This window comes from Fulmarus glacialis, unplaced genomic scaffold (assembly GCF_000690835.1).
Source record: "Fulmarus glacialis isolate BGI_N327 unplaced genomic scaffold, ASM69083v1 scaffold22707, whole genome shotgun sequence".
In the NCBI taxonomy this organism is placed as follows: domain Eukaryota; kingdom Metazoa; phylum Chordata; class Aves; order Procellariiformes; family Procellariidae; genus Fulmarus; species Fulmarus glacialis.
Window position 1 is genome coordinate 1 of NW_009225489.1, and position 19,759 is coordinate 19,759.

The following is a 19,759-nucleotide window of genomic DNA, read 5'->3' on the forward strand; positions in this document are numbered from 1 at the left end:
GAGGCTTCTCCGTGACAGCTTTTCTCCAGCCCCTTCATCCTTCCCCATTACTCTGTCCCACCCTGAGCTCGCTGTGGTTTTGCTGGGTTGGGATGCTCCCAGGGTTGCTCCCCTTCCGCTCCCTGCCCACTCTTGCCTCCACGTAGCCTGGGAACCCTTCCTGGGCTCAGCTGCTGGAGCAGGGTCGGAGGCACAGAGCCACTGGCCTGGCTGCACCAACATCTGTTCCCTTTGGCAGTGCCAGTTGCTCCTGGGAGGTCACCAGCCTGTAAGAAGCATTTGGGCAGAGCCAAGCTGGAGCAGGACTGTGCCACATCCATCGTTGTATCCCTCACTCCTGCACTGGGTGACCTTACTGCGATGATGCACAGACAGATGACAGGAAAGAGCCTTGTATGTGCATCGCTGGGATTTGGTCTGGATTATTGTCTGGCGATTGCCTGGGAAGGAGATGTGGCCACGGGGCTGTTTCCCTGCATTCTCCTCTCCTGGCACTTAGCATCTGAGAATGCGATGCCAGCAGTTAGATACAGGAATCATAAGTATTATTGCCCCACTAGGTCTTAATTTGTGCTTTCTAAAACATACCCTGGGGAGCAGAACTCAGTGACAGGCTCCCCAGTGTCCAGCACCAGCCCTGCCTGAGGATCCACAGACTCCCCCCAAAATCAAGACATGGGACAATGAGCCTTGGGATGCTGTCTGGATCAGCCACGCAGTGCAAGCACACTTCTACCTCTGGTTGCTACAGCTAGTGAGGGGGGACAGGTTCACATTAGATGCTGCAGATATAAAACACATGCCAAGGGATGTCTACCAGAAGATCCTACAAGCCAACACAGTCTCCCACCCCAGCCATGTGGGCATCTGTCTACAGCAATACAAGCCAGCCTGGCAGCACTCACTCACTAGCAGTCTTCACATATTGTAACTATACGCTCTGGAGCGTCTGAGAAAATGGAAATAGATAAAATGCAACAAAGTGATCCCCAGCCCACCTCTAGGCAGCCAGGACCAGTCCTTGGGAAAGAGAAGGCAGCTCTGCACAGGTTCCCAAGCAGGCAGGATAGGCTGGCCCAGGCACCTAAGGTGGCCCTTACCTGTACCCATCTATGAAGCTGGCATTGATGTAATCGGAGCCTTCGACACCCCGTATGGGCTGCAGACAGACTCTCGTCAGCTCGTATGGCATGATGTTCACGAGGCGGTTCTTGAATTTGTTGCATGGGAGGTTGGCACTGATGAAACGTGAGGTATGTGCTTTAGAGTTGGCCAGCAGCTGAAAGAAGAGGAGACATGTCAGATCCCTGCTGGGGATGCAGCAGTCTGGGGGCAAAATCGGGACCCTGGCAGCAGGACAGGCAGGAGTCCCTCTGGGCATGCAGCCACACTCCCTCCTCTGACCGAGGCACAGCCGCTGGGGACCAGGCCTTTCTGGACCAGATGAAGGGCTCTGCCACCATGTTACGAGGAGGCTGCACCCAGCTGCTCTATTTCACAGTAATCAGTCTGGTTTTCAGTACTGTGTTGGCCCCTCTGCATTTGTGCGTTTGTGGCATTGCACACCTAGGTATGGCTTGGACTCACTGCTGGCTTTCGGTGCACGGCTGTAGGTGACAGCAGGGGGAAGAGCCTGCACTGACCTGCTGGCGCAGCCCCAAAGCCACACATAGTGGAATGGAGAACCACAGCAGCTCTCTGACCTGCAAGGGGCCAGGACATGAAGCTGTGTACCTCGCTGAACCAGGGACACATGCCATCTTCCATCTTCCAACAATGTCTTGCTATTTACTTCTCACCACAGAACAACCCAAGAAAAATGTGAGAATTGTGACAGTTTTAGGTAAAGATCTATTTTGGGTTACTGTAAGACATTTTGTGGTTCTTTTTGAGCCCTGTAAACTGGAGTCATGGTAAATGTGTTACTTAGATCTGCTGGAAGAGACATTCAAACAGAAGTCCCTCTTTTTTTTTCCCCTCCCTTTTTCTTTTCTCTCTTTTTTTTTTCTTCCCCAAAAGACTCTCTCCAGCATCTCCAGAGCCACCCTTCTCCCTGTGTGTGGCAGCTGGTCCTTAGCAGAGGCTCCCTGCAGAAGGACAGGGGTGCTCTTTGGGGAGTGATGCAGCCATGTGAGGCCCTCCCGTATCGTGCTCCCCAGGGTTTCCCATGCAGTGGACACTGCCAGGGCACAGAGCAGGGCAAATTTTATTACTGTTCTAAAGAGACCCGTGGAGAAACAGCAAATTTTTGTCTTTCTTAGAACAGAGTTGCTAGAGCTGAGCCTAATTCTGTGGCTCTCTTGAGGGATTTCTCAGGGCAGGTGTCACCATGAGATACTAATGCAGCATGTTCTACTGTCCCAAGCCCAGGACACCAGCAGCTCTGGTGACCACAGGACAGAGCTGCTCAGCTACTCCCAGTTTATGCAGAAGTCAGTATTTTGTCTCTCCTGCTCCTTTGTCATTTGGAGGGAATCCCCAGGGTGAAGCTGTATTGCTGCAGTTCATTTCACAGCCTGCGCGGTCTGCTGCCTCCCTGCATGAGCTATATTCCCCTGCATGAGTTCACTGGACTAATGCACCTCATCTGAGAATATGGGCGCTTATCAGAGCTCACTTCCATCTCCAAGGCTGTAATAAATATCTGCAGTAGGCATTCACAGATACAGACAATAAAATGTGGACTTGGCTTCTTAAAAATAGTGTGCCTTAAAACACTGCCTTCACCAATTCTAGACACTGAGGCTTGGTGATGAGGTGGTTAAAAGATAACAGAGCTCAGCATTGAAGAAATGAGACTATAAACATCTCACATATTTAAATTGGAGCTGTTTCCAGACAAGTTGTTCACAGTAACATCAATTATCACTAACACAATCTGCATCTGATTTCAGATGCAGCTCCCGCTGCACAGTGAACCTAGAGTAGAACGTGCTGCTGAGAACTGCGCATCCATCTGCCTTTTATATCCTCCCCAGAAGCTGCCAATCCAGGGGGGACCATGGCCGACACAGCTTTACAATTCAAATGCATTTTAAATCTCTGGCTACCTGGTTTAGAAACACACAAAAGAAAAACTGTCTGTAATGATCCACGGCTTTCCTTTCCCAATGCCTGGACACGTGGCTCCGTGGGGCTATGTGGGCAGAGACAGGGCGCCAGGGAAGGGGGGTGCTGGGGCTCTGTCACCAACCTTGAATTCCAGCTCCATTGCAGTAACGCTCTCGCCTGGTGGCACCTGGGTCAGCTTCTGGATGTGAGCAAAGAGGTTGCGTGCAGGCACCTCGGTATTGCCACACGTGGCTGCCTCCAGCAAGGCCTCGTGAATGAAGATGTACTGGTCCTCTGTCTGCACCATGTAGTTGCGCTGAGAGCGCATGCACGTCACGTGGCCATAGATGTCCACGGTCTTCTCATGCTTCATCCGCTCCAGCATGGCATCAATGACAATGAAGCAACCAGTTCGGCCCACGCCGGCACTGCGGGAACAAAGCACGTGGCCTGAGATGACAGTGTCTCCTAGAGAGGCCACGCAAGCTCTGCTCTTGCTTAAGAGAGCACCCAGACCTAGAGCGCACAAAAGAGGAGTGAAGCCTGCTCCCCACACTGAGGGCTAATGAGCTGAGCCCCAAACAAGAGGTGACAGGAGGAGTGAGGGAGAAAGGCACTGGAGAATGTGGGAGGCTACTAGGCCCTTCTGCTGTCCCCCTTTCACTGATGGAGCGGAAAGGACATGGTGTCACTCTGCTGGTCCCTGCGGTGGCTGGCAGCACCTCCACAAGGGAAGGAGAAATGTGTTTAACAGGTGGGAGAGTGACAGCGTACCTGTGCATGAATTCAGAAGACCTGAAGTCCAGGCTGGGCCCTGGCATCAGTGAAGCCCATAATTTCAAGCCTGCTTGTTCCCTAACCTGGGTCACCATTTCCTAACCCATAAAACGAGGAGAGCCAGCCCGAGAGGGGAAAGCAGAAAGGTGAGGTCACGCATGTCTACGCTGAGCCCTTTGCTCAAGCACCGGATGCCTCTCCACGTCTGTTGAAAGGGCAGTAGCAATCCCCGAACTACTCACCCTGAGAGCACCCTGAAAACAACAGACAGGCTATCGTGACATGTAAACACAGGCAGAGTTAGGGAGCTAGACATTTCCTCATTTATGGTGCAAGTCAGATCCTTAACAGGACTTTAATACAGCTTGTTTGTGTGTTAATTATACCCCACTCCCATCTGAAACAGAGCATGAAAGAAGAGCATTAAACACTGCTGGTAAGGCGTATGCTGGAACAGCAATGATGGAGTGGTTTGTTCAGTAATAGTCCCCACTTGGCTGGTATAGATAAATCTTGCCTGGATAAGATGCTGAGCCTTAGTAGACTAATATTTTGCTTAAAGAGCTGCCTTTCTACCCTGCAAAAGAGTTCTACTGTAAATACTACGTATGAATGTTTGTAGAGGTCACTGCATGCGTGTCTGTCAATGATGTGCCTCTGAAAGGTACCACCTACTTATGCTGGGCACACATCACTTCATTTTTAAATGGTACTTGCAGTTTTGCAGGAGAAAGTGTTTTCTGAAGCTCTGCATACAGCAGTGCTGTTTAATCTGACAGAGGAGTGGCAATACAAATGTCACCACTGCATTACCGCTGCTGGTTGCTGATCTGTTCCCAGCCCACGCATGCAGTGCAGGTTATGCTACCGTGAAGCCTTCCCCACAGGAACAGGAGACTTCACTTTTAGCTGGACAGGTTAAAGCTCCTGCAGCCAGAAGGCACGTGCCCAGACGCAGCTTCGCAAACACAGAGTCCTACCTGCAATGGACAACCATGGGCCCAGCATCCGGCGGGTTACAGGCCTTGACCCGTCGCAGGAAAGCTAGGATGGGGGTGGGGTATTCTGGTACCCCATGATCGGGCCAGGCCATGAACTGGAACTGTCGCAGCTCTCGCTTCTCACTGGAGCCATTCTGTTGAAGAAGAAGAGGAGTTGTTTTGCATGAGAACAGTCTCATCCTAGGATGGGGTAACAAGGAACCCAGCTGGCTGGGTTACAACAGGTACGTAATGCTGTGCGTGATTGTGCACGTATTGGGCTTTTGCCACTGAAAATTTAGAGGCAAAATGTAGGCTTCTTGCAAGGCTTCAGTACACGTAGATGCTCTGTAGAAAGCCAGATGATACAGAGAGCAGCGCAGCTCTGTGGGAGCGGAGCAGACTGAAGGGAAGGTGAAGGCTTTCTGCACAGCATAGGGTCACTACCTGCGTACTCACTGCACGTTCAGGGAAGAACGGGCACTGGGCATGGAAGGGCCACAGCAGCCAGTTCCCTCCCTGCTCCTCTGCATCATGGGTCTCTCTGGGTGGCTGATTAGCCCGTGTCTGCAGAGACTGCCCTGCTCCTGTCTTGGCTTGGCTGAGTGATCTATGCAGCAACGCGGTAGGACTGGCTGGGTGACTGCTGGGGGCGAGATGCCTTCCTGGGGCGTGAGTGTGTCCCCATCGCACACTGCTGTGCTCTCTCTGACGGCGTGGCCCAGACTCAGTCACGCACAGAGGCAGCCTGCTGCGAAGCCTGTTTGCATTGCCATGACACACCACTGCTAGCACTGCCCCCAGGGATTTCCAAACACTAATGAGGTACATAGCAGGCAAGAGAGAAGGGCTTGCGCACACGTCAGCACGGCCCCTCCATTTGCATTATTAGTGACAGGAGTGCTAAGAATTCATGGCTTCCCATGTTGTCCCTCTAACAGGAGGACAGCTGTTACATGTACACTTGCCAGAGGCAAGCACGGCCCCCGCTCTGGGGCCCATCACAGGGTCTGAATGCATACAGAGGAGCATCAGGTGTCCTGGCCAAAATCCAGTGGTGGCCAGATGCACAACCTGCAGCCGGTCTCCCACTGGAGCCCAGCTGTGAGAAATGGCCCATGTGTGAACTAGCCACATGCTCGGCCAAGCCAGGCACAGCCGGCAGCCTCTGCCTGCGGGCCGTGCAGCACCCTGCAGCATCGGGGAGCGCCTCTGCATTAACTGCAGCAAGAACAGCCCAGGCAGCGCCATACCTTGTACAGTGCAAAGGTGCGGACGGTGTAGGTCGCCAGCTCAACTGTGTCCAGCAGGGTCACCTGGATCATCCCGTAGGTTTCCGTACCCCGGCTTGGCCAGTACTGGTCACACTTTACCTGTGCGGAGGAGAGGAGAAAGCGTCAGTGCTTGGCTACTGGTGTTTGGGGTGAGGAACAGGGCTCTGCCCTTCAAAGGGTAAAGACAGAAAAGAGTCACTGTGCAGGGGGGCCCCAAACACCCAGATTTCCTTCTCCTGGAGTGTCCCAATCAGCAGAAAGGTAGCACGCCCCGGGCTCCTTTCCACAAGATTCATGTTCAAAGAGGGATTTTTTTTCCTGGAGCCACTGGTGGGAAGCACCGAAGGGGGCCAGGCCACCAGGCACAGCAGCAAGAGCAGCATCAGTGCTTCAGCAACATGAAGACAGTGTGCAGCAATTGCTAGCAGTGATTTGTGCCTGCCGTAATTCTTCTTCTCTGCCTTCTGTTTGGGAAGATAGGGGTCTTCAGGGCTGTGCTAGCAGCATCCCCCTGCCTGAGCTTCGCCTGGATGGAGAGAAGGTCGGCAGCTGTGGGTTGGTGGGAGGAAAGCTGGTGAAGCAGGGCAGGGCAGGGCAGCAGTAGTTTCTCTGGGGAAGGCTCTGCTCGAAGGGCAGCCGAGGTGAGGGAGATGCAGCCTGCATCCCCACCAGCTCCCTGCTATCCCTAACACAAAGAGCCCTAATACATCCCCATCCCTCTGCCCCCTTCATCTCTCTGTGCATCCCTTCCTTCTCACCTGCTGATGCCCTCCTCCTCCTCCTATTCACAGCTCAGCATTTGCAAACTAATCCTCCAGTTTTCTTCTCTCCAGCCCCGAGCTCCCTATTTAATTTCGCACCCTGAGCATCCCTACTGCATCTGGCACCCGGCTCCCCCGCCCCGCGGAGCCGCGGTGCCTGGCTGACAGGAGGAAGACTTCATTCCCATCCATGTGCACTGCACCGAAAATGGTTTCCCGCCCTAGGAGAGAGGAGTGAATGGAAGATCATCTGTGCTTGTCAAGGAATAGTAAACTTAATTATTAGCCAAGCGTGTTTACAGGGGAATGTGTGGGAAAGGAAACAACAGGCTTAATTAGAAATCAATGAAGTTCTGCCTTTTAATTGAAGGCACTTCAAGCAGGATGGGGCTTGTGAGAGCTAAGAGCCCTCATCCTGCACTCTGGCTGCTGGAGTGTGGCAACCTGGGGTCAGAGGGATGCATCTGTCCCTACTTTTTTGGGGTCTGCTCTCAGTAAGTCCTGCCCTGGCAGAAGTGCCTGGAGCAAGGCTTCCTGATGGGGTACTGCAGGTGCCCGCACGCCCAGAGCAGCTCCACTGCTTCTTGCCCAGGGTCTCCAGCCGTTCAGGCTGCTGTGCTGCTTTGGATCTGTGCTCCCAGCGTAGCAGGCCCTGCACAAATCTCAGAAGATTTCTCTTCCTCGCTTGGCACAGAACAGCCCGTTATTTTACACTGAGTAGCTGCAGAGCGAACAACTCAGAGGTCACAAACCTTATTTCACAGCTAAACTGATCCTATCCTCACAAGCGGGCGGCGGCTGCAGCTGCATCTCCGGCCACCTGAGTTTGCCTTGCCTGGCTCCGGGATGATGTGACCCCGCTCTAAAGGAGGTGAGGAGAGGGCAGAATGGCATCCTGCAAATGCTGGGGACAGCCGCTTGCTGTGTCGCCCTTGACGTGGTTTGCAGGGGACGTTGCAGGGGAGCAGCACAGCATGTCCCCATGCCTGAGCCCACACCTCGGGGACAGCGGTCCCCTCCTGCCACCCACATGCTACAGGGCCGTGTGTGCTCAAGCACAAAACAAACTTCAGAGGAGTTCCCCGTGCAGGATAATAGCAGCGCATGGGTTGGTAATTGAAAATTATTTATTCATGACCAGATAAGAGTCAGTCACATTTTCTGCCAAATTTACCCATAATGTTTATGCCCCATTTTCAAGCTCTGTAAATTTTATGCTGAAGCCGATGCACTGTGGCACTAAAGCAGATAAGAGATGTTTTCTTCTGGCAGTGCTTGCTTCTCATTACCTTAAGGAGCACAGTAATGTCCTGAACAGCCATTTATTGCAGCTTTGCTGAATGGTTCCTGTCCCTCCCCTTTGATGCCCTGTGCCCAAGAGCAGCCGGGCACCTCTCCTCAGCTCGAGAGCTGTGCTCTGCTCCCGGCTCCGCTCACAAGCTCCAGACAGCGCCGCTGCCAGCGAGAGGGCTGGAGCGGCATGTGGCTGCCAGGCCCCTCTTCCCCAGAGCCTTGAGCACCAGCTTCTTTGCACACCTGCCTGGGGATATGAAGTGCCAGGGGAGATCACACCCCAGGGAAGGCTGCTTGGTGCTCTGGGCTGGGACAGAACAAGCCACAGCGCTGCTCTGGGAGACCTCGCTCTGCCAGGCTCTTGGGGATAGCCCAGGGTAGGAGAAATCCTGCTTTAATACCTCTCTCATGCAACACACCTTGGCTGGGACACACCACGCTCGCAGCTTCGGGAAAGCTAATCTACAATGTGTGTTTCTGAACTGCCACCAAATGATTCTGAAACTGATTGTAAGGCTTTGAAGGCAGCTAAATTGCACAATCCAGCCATTTCTATCTTTTATGTGCCTCTCGCTTTGTGAAAACATGAAAAAGGGAGGGTGATTTGGACCATCAAGCCAGCTGAAATTGCAGACCATAAAAGCTGATGCTCTTTAAAGTTTTTTTCCCCCTGCAGCTCAGGAGCCCTTTAAAGCAGTGTCACAGCTACAGGACTGCAAAGTCGCTGCTGGTCCAGTTGGCTTATCTACGCAAAGCACTGCCGAGGGGGACTTGGGGAAGGTGGCAGAGCCTGCCCTGTGCTGGGCATCTCGCCATGAGGCCCTGCTGCCTACCCCAGGCTCTGCAGCTGAAGAGACAGTCCTGTGCCTGTGCCGAAGCCCCGGGGCAAGGGGAGTTTCAAGCAAGGTCACCCGTGGGTAATGCTGTGACACCATGTGACTGCCTGGAGCAGTGCTGTCCCACAGCAGTGTGAACATCAGCAGGCAGCAATGCTGCAGGGACCCAAGGGTTGCATCAGATGAGGTTTGAAGGCTCTGGAGTGGAGTAAACTGTAAAACAGTGACTCATGCTGAAAGCTGGCAGCAATGGGCAGTGACCAGGATCTTCCTTGGTCCCAAAAAGGTGTGCTCCTGAGTGAGCTCTAGCCATCACTAAAGGGACGTGAGGAAAAGCAGAGCAGGAAGGTGGCTGAAAGCCCTCCTGCCTTGGAAGACGCTGGAGAAGCCAACAAAAAAACCCAAGAAAATAATCTCCTGCAAGTCCACATCCCAGCTCCCCACCAGGGCCCTCCTGTGAGTGGGTGCCCTTAGGCACCTACAGGGTCCAGCAAACACATCCAGGGAAGCCCTTGCTGTGCAGGGCTGGTCCGACTCAGGAGTGGCCAGGCTCCCCCGCTGCCTCCCCTGGCAACCTGCCTCTCCTGCAGTGCCTGAGAAAACTGCCCATTTCTCATTAGTGCTGGGGATGTGCCAAAGAGCCAGCAGGGCTTGGGCAAGCGGTGTCGGGAAGTGAATGCTGGGGTCTGGGTCTAGCTGGGTCAGCCTAGAGCTCCTAGGCAGCATGCCTGGTCAGGCAGGCTGCCTGCAGCTTCTGCGAGGGTCACTCCCTGCCCATGACAGGGATTCACAGTGCCCGTCCCATCACCAAAAACCTGACCATACGCACTGTATTTGGGACAGAAACCAATACTGCAGGAAGTAATTGCAGGATGACATGACAGGGAGAGTGCTGGGGGGAGATAACACACTGCTCAGCAGCACAGGCGTCTCAGGCAAAGACAAGTGCCTGCGGGGTCAAAGGAAACCCGTTATCTTCGAGAAACACGCACCTTGGAGTGCCTTCCCATAACTAAGCAGCCCAGAAGTTAAGTGAGTCAGGACTCCCGGCATGGATTTACTTGGCAGCCTAAAAGGGCTTTTCCTTGTGCTTCAAATATACGCTCCATCACTGAAATGTGAAGGCACAAAAACGTCCCCATATAAACCCCAGCTGCAGAGGGCAGTTGATCAGCAGCTTCTGATCCTGCTTAGCCCATGTGCCAAGTCCTGAGCCGCAGGACAGGTCAGGTTAATTTACCTCCCTGTTTGGGCTGGGGTGGGTGATAGCGGCCATCGGACAGAGCAGGCAGGGCTGCGCAGCGGGAAACACAGTGCAAAGCTGGGGTTGGATCTCTAGAGGCAGCTTGTCTCTGAGGAACACTATTTTTCCCTGCAGGCTGCAGTGCATGTGTAGAGCTGGGGAAGCCCAGGAACAAAACCTTTTTCTGCATATGCAGGAAAAGCAGATCTGTTTTGCCACGGTGATCAGTTGTTCCAGCTGCTTCCTCCCAGCCAGCGTGGGCTAGGACACCCCTGTGAGCATTTTGGTGCTAAAGCCTTGAAATGGAGGGAGAGCATGCGGGCAAAAGTTTTAACTAAACCCAAACTTGACAGTTTCTGCTTCTCAAGAATAAGCTTATAGGGCTAAAAATAACCAGTGCTTCACAGCTTGAGCGCACAGCCCCTTCTCCTGCCGTTGGCATGGCAACACTAAAATATTCTGCAAGTACAAACGCTCTCCACTAAAATTTTACTTTTAGGAACAAACTGAACCACAAGAGGCAGAAGCTGCCTCCTGCTTGGGCAGGCTTTGCCCAAAGGGTGCATCTGGGCACAGGAGCACTTCGGTCACAGCTTACGAACTCCTGCTTCAGGGGCTGAGTAAGAACCTCTATCACGAGACACCATAAGCATCATCCGTAGCGAGGACTCCTGCTCCTTCCTCTCCACCTTGTGCCTTCCCCACGGTTTGCAGAGAGCTTTGCATTTATTACATCAGAATATCTAATCCTGGCAGTATGAGCTGATCATTTATACATGTTGTCATTGGACAAGGCACAAATTAGTCTTATTATTGCAGTGAGACCCCGTCAGCCATTCCCCTGCATCGCCAGAGATGCCAGGGCCCTGTCAGGCTGCAGGATGCTGCTGATACCACCTACCCATTGCAGCTTCTCAGCTTCTGGGATGCAGCCCCCAGGCTTTCAGGGACTGTCAACACTTCCCATCTCAGAGCTTTCCTTTCTCCCTTTGGCGCAAGTGATGTGAACAGGGAAAGGATGGGTGTGCATGCAGACATACAGGCAACACAGGGGTTAATGAGCAGCACAGTGACAGGAGGTTTTTCTGCCCTTTTGCCCCACAGGGATATGCTTACAAGGCACTTGTGGCTGAGGTGCCTGCCGCAGTGAGCCACACCATTGGACCTGCCTCTCTCTGGATGCCCTTACGCTGTAAAGCGTTCCCATCCCTCTCTCCTGCCCCCACCACCAGCTCCAGAAAAGAGAGGAAGCACACACTGTACCCTGGACTTCTCCTCCAGCCTGGTCATCATGACTATAGTTGCTGTTCTCTGTTCCCACACCATCCTCCAGAAGTCGCTGAGGGTTTCTGGCAGAGGTCCCTGCGTGGCGATGTAGGCGTTCTGCTTCCGATACCCGTCAATGTAATTGGCATTGATGTAATCGCTGCCTGGGACCCCTGTGGAGAAAGAGGGTGAAACGTTACACCAGGGGCAGCCCACGACCCTGTGCCTATCGCTTTGCTGGGCCCTGCAGTTAGGGGAAGAGGCTGGCACGTTCACAAGGCTCTTGACAAGCCTCCTTTGCAGGGTGATGCCAGAATCTCTCCCAGGGATCCTGCAAAGGACAGGGATGGTGCCTGAACAAAGAAGAACCCTTTGGAACTCCCACATTAATGGCAGCACCACAGCAGAAAGACAGCTGCCACCTGCACACAAAGGGAAATTCACACGCAGGAATATTAAGGAGTTCGTTTGGCCGCAAGCAACTGATTGAAATAATTGTCTTAAATTTACCAGCTATTTGTTACAGTCCTACAGCACCTTTTAAAAATGAAGCTGCTTCACTAGCTTGTCTCTGTTAGGGGATGTCAGGCAGCGATATCCTCCCATCCCTCCTGCAGGGACAAGTACCCCAGAGGAGCCAGAGACCTTCCTCCCACCACCACTGAAACCCTCCTCAGTGTGAGACCCCCCTCTGCTGCCTGCTGGCAGAGGCTGCTCCAGCTCCCACTCTGCCTCCACCACTTCAAGTAAAGGACTTTCTTGTAAAGGCCTTTAAAATACAAACACATAGTTACTAAAATAAACGCGACAAAGCAGAGGCCTGGAGCTGTGTTTCCAAACCCTGCTCAGCATGGGCTGCCCGGGCTGTAGGAAGGGAAAGCAGCAGGAACCTCCTCGTCTCCCAAGGAGAGCACATCTGCATTTCATTAGAGGAAGGAAATAAAGCTGGGGGTCTTCCCCTTGTCCTTTTGTCCTGAGGAATTTTCTACAGATCCCAGCAGTCTCCAGCAGAAACAAAGAGTCTCTGGGGGAGCAGCAGCAGCTGGAGTGCAGCACCCGGCTCCCTTGGCATGGGCGGCAGGGACCTGGCAGGGTGCTTCGGGAACAATTCCCAGGAAGACACAGACACTACTTAGAGCAACTGTGTCAGGCTGGAAAACAGGGATTCCCCCATGTGCTTACTCCAGAGCTGTCTAACAGGGTTTGCCCATGATCAGACCTGCCAGGCCTTTGCATAGCTGCTGCTGCTTAACAGGCCTTGCTGTGAGGGACCATTTGGACCCCCTCCTCCTCCCGCAGAGGATGAGTGGTGCATTAGCATTAGAAAAGACTCTTCCATCCCAAGAAAAAGGATGCTAGTGACTGCAGGGCCACCTGTACACAAAGCCAGGCCCCAGTGTCTTCTCCAAGCAGGGGTGCATTGAATTACCTGCTCCTTCCTCATCCCCCATGAGTGGGCTCAGTTCTGGTGTGCAGAGCTGGGTGCTGATTTATAAAACAGTGGGAACAGGTGAGCCTGGGCTTTGCTACCTGGGCTCCAGCTCCTCTGTGTGCAAGGGGGACTGCAAAGCAGGCACTAAAAGCATGTATTAGCCCAGACTCCAGAGATGTGGGGCTGGTTCTTGGAGCCATGGGGGTCAGTGCTACGAACACCAGGGCCTGACGCATGGAGCATAGGGACGCGTGGAGCCTGATGTCCCAGTGGAAGGGGCACCCCTTGTCCTGTGCAGCTGTGGGCACTTACTTGGGAGCAAACATCGACAAGTCCCAGAGGAAGATACCGGCCCTGCAGTCGTGTTGGGACAGAGGGTGGTAGGGCTAACAGTGCCATGTCCCACCATGTGCTGAGGAAGGCAGCTGAAGTCACACGGCGGAGACAGCAGTGAGAAGGGAGGCTGTGGGGACAGACATCTCTGCTGGTATCAGTAGTAGCAAGAAGCACGGGTGCCCCACGGGGCACACTGCTCTGAAGACACTGGGAAAGCAGGGGCAGCTCTGCAGAGCCCTTCCTCTCCTTGCCAGCCAGAACACACATTTGCTCATGCTGATGCTGGATATGTTTCTTGGTGTTTGGCCCTGCTCAACTGAGAACAGGGAAAAAGATGGTCCCCTGCTACAGCCAGGTTCAGTCGTTTGCTGGGGTGCCCACTCTAGAGTCACTCTTACCATCGATGGAGGTCAGGATGACACGTGAGTGGTCATAGGCGATCACGTTTGCATAGCGGTTTTTTGGTTTATTCACTTCCAGGTTGGAGTTCTCCCAAGTGAACTGCTGCCCTGGATCAATGGACTGTGGAAAGAAAGAGAGGAAGGGAGTCAGAAGTGGTTACAGCACAGCAGGATGCTGCAGCACGTGTGTTTCAGTCAGGAAATCTGCATCTCCCCGCACACCTCTCCTCAGGCCAGATGCAGCTTCAGTGTCCCCAGCAGCTATGTCAAGCCAGACCACACCAAAACCCAGTCCCTAGTGGGACCTGCCTCCTGTGACCTGCAGGCAAAGCAGCCCGTCACTAGGGCAGCCTCCTGCAGGTGAGCCTTCACCTCCTCTCTTGCTGCGTGCTCATCCTTTCCTCTGGAGTTACCCATCAGCAGAAATCTGGTCTTATGCCAGGACTCCACAGAGACCCGACTGCGCAGTTCTTGACCTAGTGGTTTTATTAGCTGTTGAACTGCAGTCTCCTGAAATATAGCAAGCCCTGGGTGTCTTGTGCCCCAGGAGCTTTGGGTATTAGTGTCCTGCAAGACAGCCTATGAGTTTTTGCCAGGGAATGCTCATGAAAATTGATGTTACTATCCACTGCTCCAGCTACTTATGCAATGTAAACATCTCTCATTTGAGTTAATAGAGTGACAAGGAACTATAAACCTGGAGAAGAGACGTGGCTATAAATCTTGGCCAAAGACCCACATAATATGCAGCTGCCTGAAAAGCAGACATCCCGATCCCACCTGCGTTCCGGCCTCGCACACCCAATGCTTCTCCCACAACCCATGTGCTGGTGCACCTGGTGCATGGCTCCTCCACGGCCAGGCAGCCCCTTCCCAAAGCCTTTCCTGTTGTCTTTGTCCATGCACAAAACAAGATGAAAAAGGACCATCCCCAAAGCACCGCTCCGAGATGGGATGGCCTCTTTGTCTGAGAGATACGTGAGGCACCCAGATAAGACAGCTACCTCATGCAGGGACTTGCTCCGCACATGCAGCCCTGGGCAAGCTTGGGGTAGGCAGCTACAGCAGAAATCAGTCATCCCATGAACCCCCTCCTCCCGAAATTACCAACCCAGTCAAAGCTTTCTTAAAATCATGCTCCAGCTCAGGGTCCCCAAAGCTTTGCTGGCCCACAGGCAAAAATATTGAGCAAACAGACCAGGGGAAGCACCGCACATTATTCTCTCTGCAGACATCCGCATTCATCGCTTGGCAGAAAGCCATGTCAGAAGGTTTCTCAGGCAGTAAAACGCCCGTGAGTCTGTCAGCTCTGGATCAGCTGCAAGCAAAAGGCTGAGCCGGGAAGCACAGCTCCCTGACTAGGCTGACCTGGGTCCCTCTGCTCAGCCTCATCAACCACCGTCTGTGCAAGATGACACCGGTCGCTGTCCCCTACTTTCTTGCACTGTTGAGCAGGCACTTCCCAAGCAGTGGGCAGTGGGTGCAGGTACCCAGCTCAGGAACGGAGCACAGGCACTGCCTGCGTTGCTGCACCAACCCTGAGAGCTCTGCGGCATGCGCAGGGCACGGGCCAGCGCTGTGCCAGGCGGCAGTTGCCCGTCCCTACGTGTGGCCCACGCCGCCAGCCCTCCCCACAGCAGCAGGCCGCCCGCAGGCAGAGGGGCCAACGCTGACGAAAACGCGCAGGAGGATGTGACATCACAGCGATGCTAATAGGTAGTTTGGGAAACGTAGGATGTAAATAGACATTTCCTACAGAAAACCTGTAATTTTCTATTATCAGCGTAATAAGCAGGCAGCAGCAGCGCTCAGAGGCGCTGCAGCAGGGATGGTGGGAGTGGAGACCACAAGCACCGCTTCTGGCTGGAAACCCACTGTCCTGGCTGCCACGGTCCCTGTACACTCGTCTGTCCAGGCACAGAGACGTCCCAGGGCAGCTCACGGCTCTCTGGGGCACTTAATTTTGTTCAGGCACCTGTATTTTGTTTTCAGGATAGGCTGCTCGCTGAATCAGCTCTTTGGATGCTCTCCTCCCTCAGCTGTGTGGCCGGGATGACTGCTGCCCACCTAACGGTGGGGCTGAACTGGAGAAGGGCAATAGAAATGATCAAAGGCATGAAAAAGTAAGAGGAACAAAATGTGTAAGGACTTCTCTGTTTGGACCACAGATGAGTGAGAGGGGTTTTGATACCAGTCTAGTCAATCCGGAGCACACTGAAGGAGAAGCACAAACAGACAATCGGGAGGAAAATCCACTCATGCCTATTAAAGACATAAATAACACTTCTTTTTCAAAAAGGTGGCCTTGGTTTGCACAGACAGCCCATGCAGAGAGCTGGCTAGCTGGTGGTGGAGCTGAGACTGGCCCTGAAGGTGTGAGTGAGCATTTTCTTGCCGCTGAGGAGGAACACAAGAAAGCACCAGCCCTGTTTGCACCCTGTGAACACTCGCTGAGTGCCGGGCACAGGTGGGTGCTGGAGCAAGTCCTCCCTTCGCAGCAGAGGCAGGGAGAGCTCAGTGCAGTTGTTAGCGCTCAATCTACGCTGCCAATCACTGCCAAAAGGCTGCAGGGATGCCCAAGCTGTGGGGTGCAGTGTGCTTTGCAGAGCAAGTCTGTGTCCTGCCACAGCGGTGGAAAAGGTTATTTCCTGGGGAAGAGAAGGCTGCCAAGAGTCCCCAGAACCAAGGAGGAGCATCAAGGTGTTGCCATTAGGGTTAATTGCTTTGATGTGCAACGAGGATGTGCAGAAACGGTCTAATCATCAGCAGCCTCTTAAGAGGGCAAACAGGTGAGAAAGTCAGAAGTAATACAGCACCTGAGTGCAAAGAGGCTCTAATTAAATACTCCTGCAAATTAGTGACTCATTTAGAAGTAAAATGATTTAATTTAAAGTCTGGTGATGAATTAATGTACACCTGTTCCCCCCTTTAAGGCAAACAAATGAGTAAATAAACGGGAGGATGATGGGCTGCTTGGAGAGCAGTTGAAGCCCTTACTCGGAGTGGTGGTTGGCAAGTCTTGTCCCATCTCCATACGATGCTCTGCAGCCCCTGACTACGGCAGCATTGCCTTGTCTCCCCACCTTGCTCCACAGCTGGGAGTGCCTGGGCACTGGGAGTCTGCTCTTGTTACTTTCTGGGACTCGCGGGAATCACTGCTTCATCCCAAAACTTGATCAGAGTAACACTTTCAACTCACTCTTCCTAGAAAGCAGAAGGGCTGGGAAATTGGAAGGAAATGAGCCAGGAACAAACTTAAAAGCACCGTGACTTTTAGTTTTGCTTTGCTTTAAAGTGACAGGGGAGATGTTGTAAGACAGCAAGTGCAAATTAGGAAAATGCCCAATTAGTAAAACTCCTCCTTCCCAGCATGGAAGTGCAAGGAGCAATCTCTCCAAAGCAGCTCGGGGATCCCTGCAGCTACTGCCATCAACATAAAGACTGAGCCAGACCATTGAAACAGGATTGGAAAAAGGCTCTTTCCTCGACAGACTGGAGAGCACTTTACAAATGCCTTGAAAACATCCCTGGGTGCCAGTTTGTCTCTCAGATATGGTCTACCCTGGGTTTGCTGCTCCCCTCCCTCAGTGCAGCTCTAAAATTCCTCTGCATGTAGAGTCCCCGCTGGCAGGCATGGGCAGCCCGGGCAGGCAGAGCTGTGGGGCAGCGCGGTGGCTCAGCTGGCCCTGGCTGCAGCAGCCAAGGAGCTGGATGGCCAGGGCCCCGTCCTGCTCAGCAGCCCAGGTGGCTGCACAAGGGCATGGGGAGGGGAAGGCGCTCGGGCTGTGAGTGCTTCCTGGCCTCCTGTGAAATCAACCACATTAGCACAGGCATTGACCACTGTCAATCTGCGCTGCGTCTCAAATGAGGACATAATGCGCTCCGGAATCAATTGCTGGCAGCGCTTCAGTCTTATTATTCTTATTACCGGAACGTGAGTGCTGCATGCCTGCCAGGCAGCTTCCCAATTAGCGTATTAAACCCACAACACACGGTTCCTCGGGTGCTATCTGGACCCCAGGTCCAGCACCTCCTGGGCTCACCGGCCCCAGGGACCCAAGCATCTCTCCCACTGCCTAAGCTGCCTTGCTGGGGCTGCAGACATGGCAGATGCAATGTCCTTAGTGGCTTTAAGGGAAATGCAAGTGAACACGGGCTTTGGGCAGGCCAGCAGTGTTTCTCTCCATACTGTGGGGAAGGGGCTGCAGCCTCCCCACCATACTGGGAAGCAGGAGCACAGTCAAATCTCATGCACAACCTAAAGATTATCAAGGACTAACATGCCAAGCAGTGGCACGCTGCCTGGCTCTCATCACCTCCAGCCTGCTCTCCTCCCGGGGGCCATCCACTGGAGGGACATGCCGAAGGGACTAGGCATCAGGGGCAATGGCCACAAGCTGAAGTTTGGACATAAGAAAAAAATTTTCCCCTGGGAAGGTGGTGCAGGATCTAGCCCAGAAATGGCAGCAGCCACAAGGGAACAGGAACCAGCCCTCATTGGACCCAGTCTGTCCCATGTTTGCTAATAGCAACTAAGGGGACAGCAGCGCCCGGCTTGCGGGATCCCACAGTGAAAGTGCGAGATGCGGTGCGTGTGTGCACACTTGCTTGTACCAGTGCGGGTACACCCCAGCCGAGGGCAGGATCCTGCCCCACGTCCACAGGCTGCAGCATGGGAAGGTGGCCCACAGGAGGAGCTCCAACACAGCTGCAGCGCCTGCCACAGCCCGCAGATAAATAATTAAGGGGCTCAGCCTCCCTTCTACTTACTTAATTCCATTAATTCCACACTGTAAATTCACTGTAGCTCTCACTGTGCACTAAAAATGAAATACTCTCCTGGTGCGGCCAGGCCGGGAGCTGCTGCCAGACCCTTGCACTCTGCTCCCCCCAGCTCTGCTGCATGCCCAGGAGAGCATGGTGGGGCTGTGCTATGCCCCATGCCAGAGCAGCCAGCAGCAGAGTTAAATGTGCGTGCAGCCGGCTCAGGTCCCAGCACCTGCAGTTCAACCTCTCCTGTCGCACCACGGGTACCAGCAGGTCCAGTTGGGATTGCTCCCTACCTGTCGGGGGTGAGGGGTAACCCGCAGCTCGGGAGCCGCTATCGCTGCAGCCAGCACACAGCTCTCCCCGTGCTGGCTTTGTTGTGCAGGTTACTTGGCCACGCAGGCTGGCAAACTGGTGTGAGCAATATTATTTGTTCTCTGACCAGCAGAAATGGAAGCCAGACAGCTCCGAGCCACCCTCCCTGCTCCCTTCCCAGGCGTGCGGGGAAGTGCTGGCAGGTCTTGTTTTGTGCCACCTGTGTCTGGGTTACTGTACTATTGCTTGCACAACCAAGGCAAGCGCCAGACTGATGACTCTGGCCAGCTGACCTCTGTGGTTAAAAGTGCTGTTAAATATTCGCGCTCTGCCTGGGGTGCCACCGCTCTTGGAACGTGAGCCATCTATAAACAGCCCTGCACCCCACGGAGATGTTAGGCTGCTAGGCTGCTCTGCAAAAACACTTAAAATGCAACAATTCCAAAGCACAACCAAACAGCAAATGGGCCTTGGGGGTTCATGTGTGATGCCTTCGTCCCTCGGCTCTCCCTGCTCAGCTCTGCTATGCCCAGTCTGGCAGCACTATCATGCCATAGGGAAACAGCGTTGGGGCCTGCATCTTTCGAAGTGCTGGGTCACCACTCAGCTCTGCCCAGGTCTGGGGCTCACACAGTCCCAGGGCGAGTGCTGGGACTGTATCATCACTTAATGACTGCAACTGCACAGAATTTGGCGAGCTGTAGTTCCCTGCCTCTCCCCATGCCGGGAAGCACAAGCTCCCGCAGGGGCTGCACAGCCTGCTCCCCCCCTCCCACCTCCGCTATTTCCGCATCCACCCTGCAGATCCCCTTACTCAGCAGCGCATGCCGTGCCCACCCTGCCCTCCAGCCCTCCCACCACAGACCCCAAAGAGAGCTGTTGCCACGCCAAACCTGCGCACCCAGGGACCAGGATGAGAGCAGACCCATCGCCGCAGCAATCCTGCACAGGTAGCTGCCTGTGGATTCTCTGCAAACTCAGTCCAGGATTATTCTCACTGGCATCTCAAATGGGAAATGACTGTACT

The 19,759-nt window shown here is 53.8% G+C and overlaps 1 protein-coding gene across 1 annotated transcript in view; it reads right to left on the bottom strand.

Moving 5' to 3' along the window:
* Positions 1-1,100: 1,100 nt before the first annotated feature.
* The window catches only part of PTPRF (protein tyrosine phosphatase, receptor type, F), a gene marked incomplete at both ends in the record, with an annotated part of 104,396 nt that continues 85,737 nt past the window's right edge, over positions 1,101-19,759 (bottom strand). The window contains 6 exons of the mRNA XM_009582504.1: positions 1,101-1,279; positions 3,194-3,479; positions 4,809-4,963; positions 6,062-6,181; positions 11,479-11,654; positions 13,648-13,771. Of these exons, the coding sequence (XP_009580799.1) occupies positions 1,101-1,279; positions 3,194-3,479; positions 4,809-4,963; positions 6,062-6,181; positions 11,479-11,654; positions 13,648-13,771 (1,040 nt within the window). The remainder of the gene's footprint in view (positions 1,280-3,193; positions 3,480-4,808; positions 4,964-6,061; positions 6,182-11,478; positions 11,655-13,647; positions 13,772-19,759) is intronic.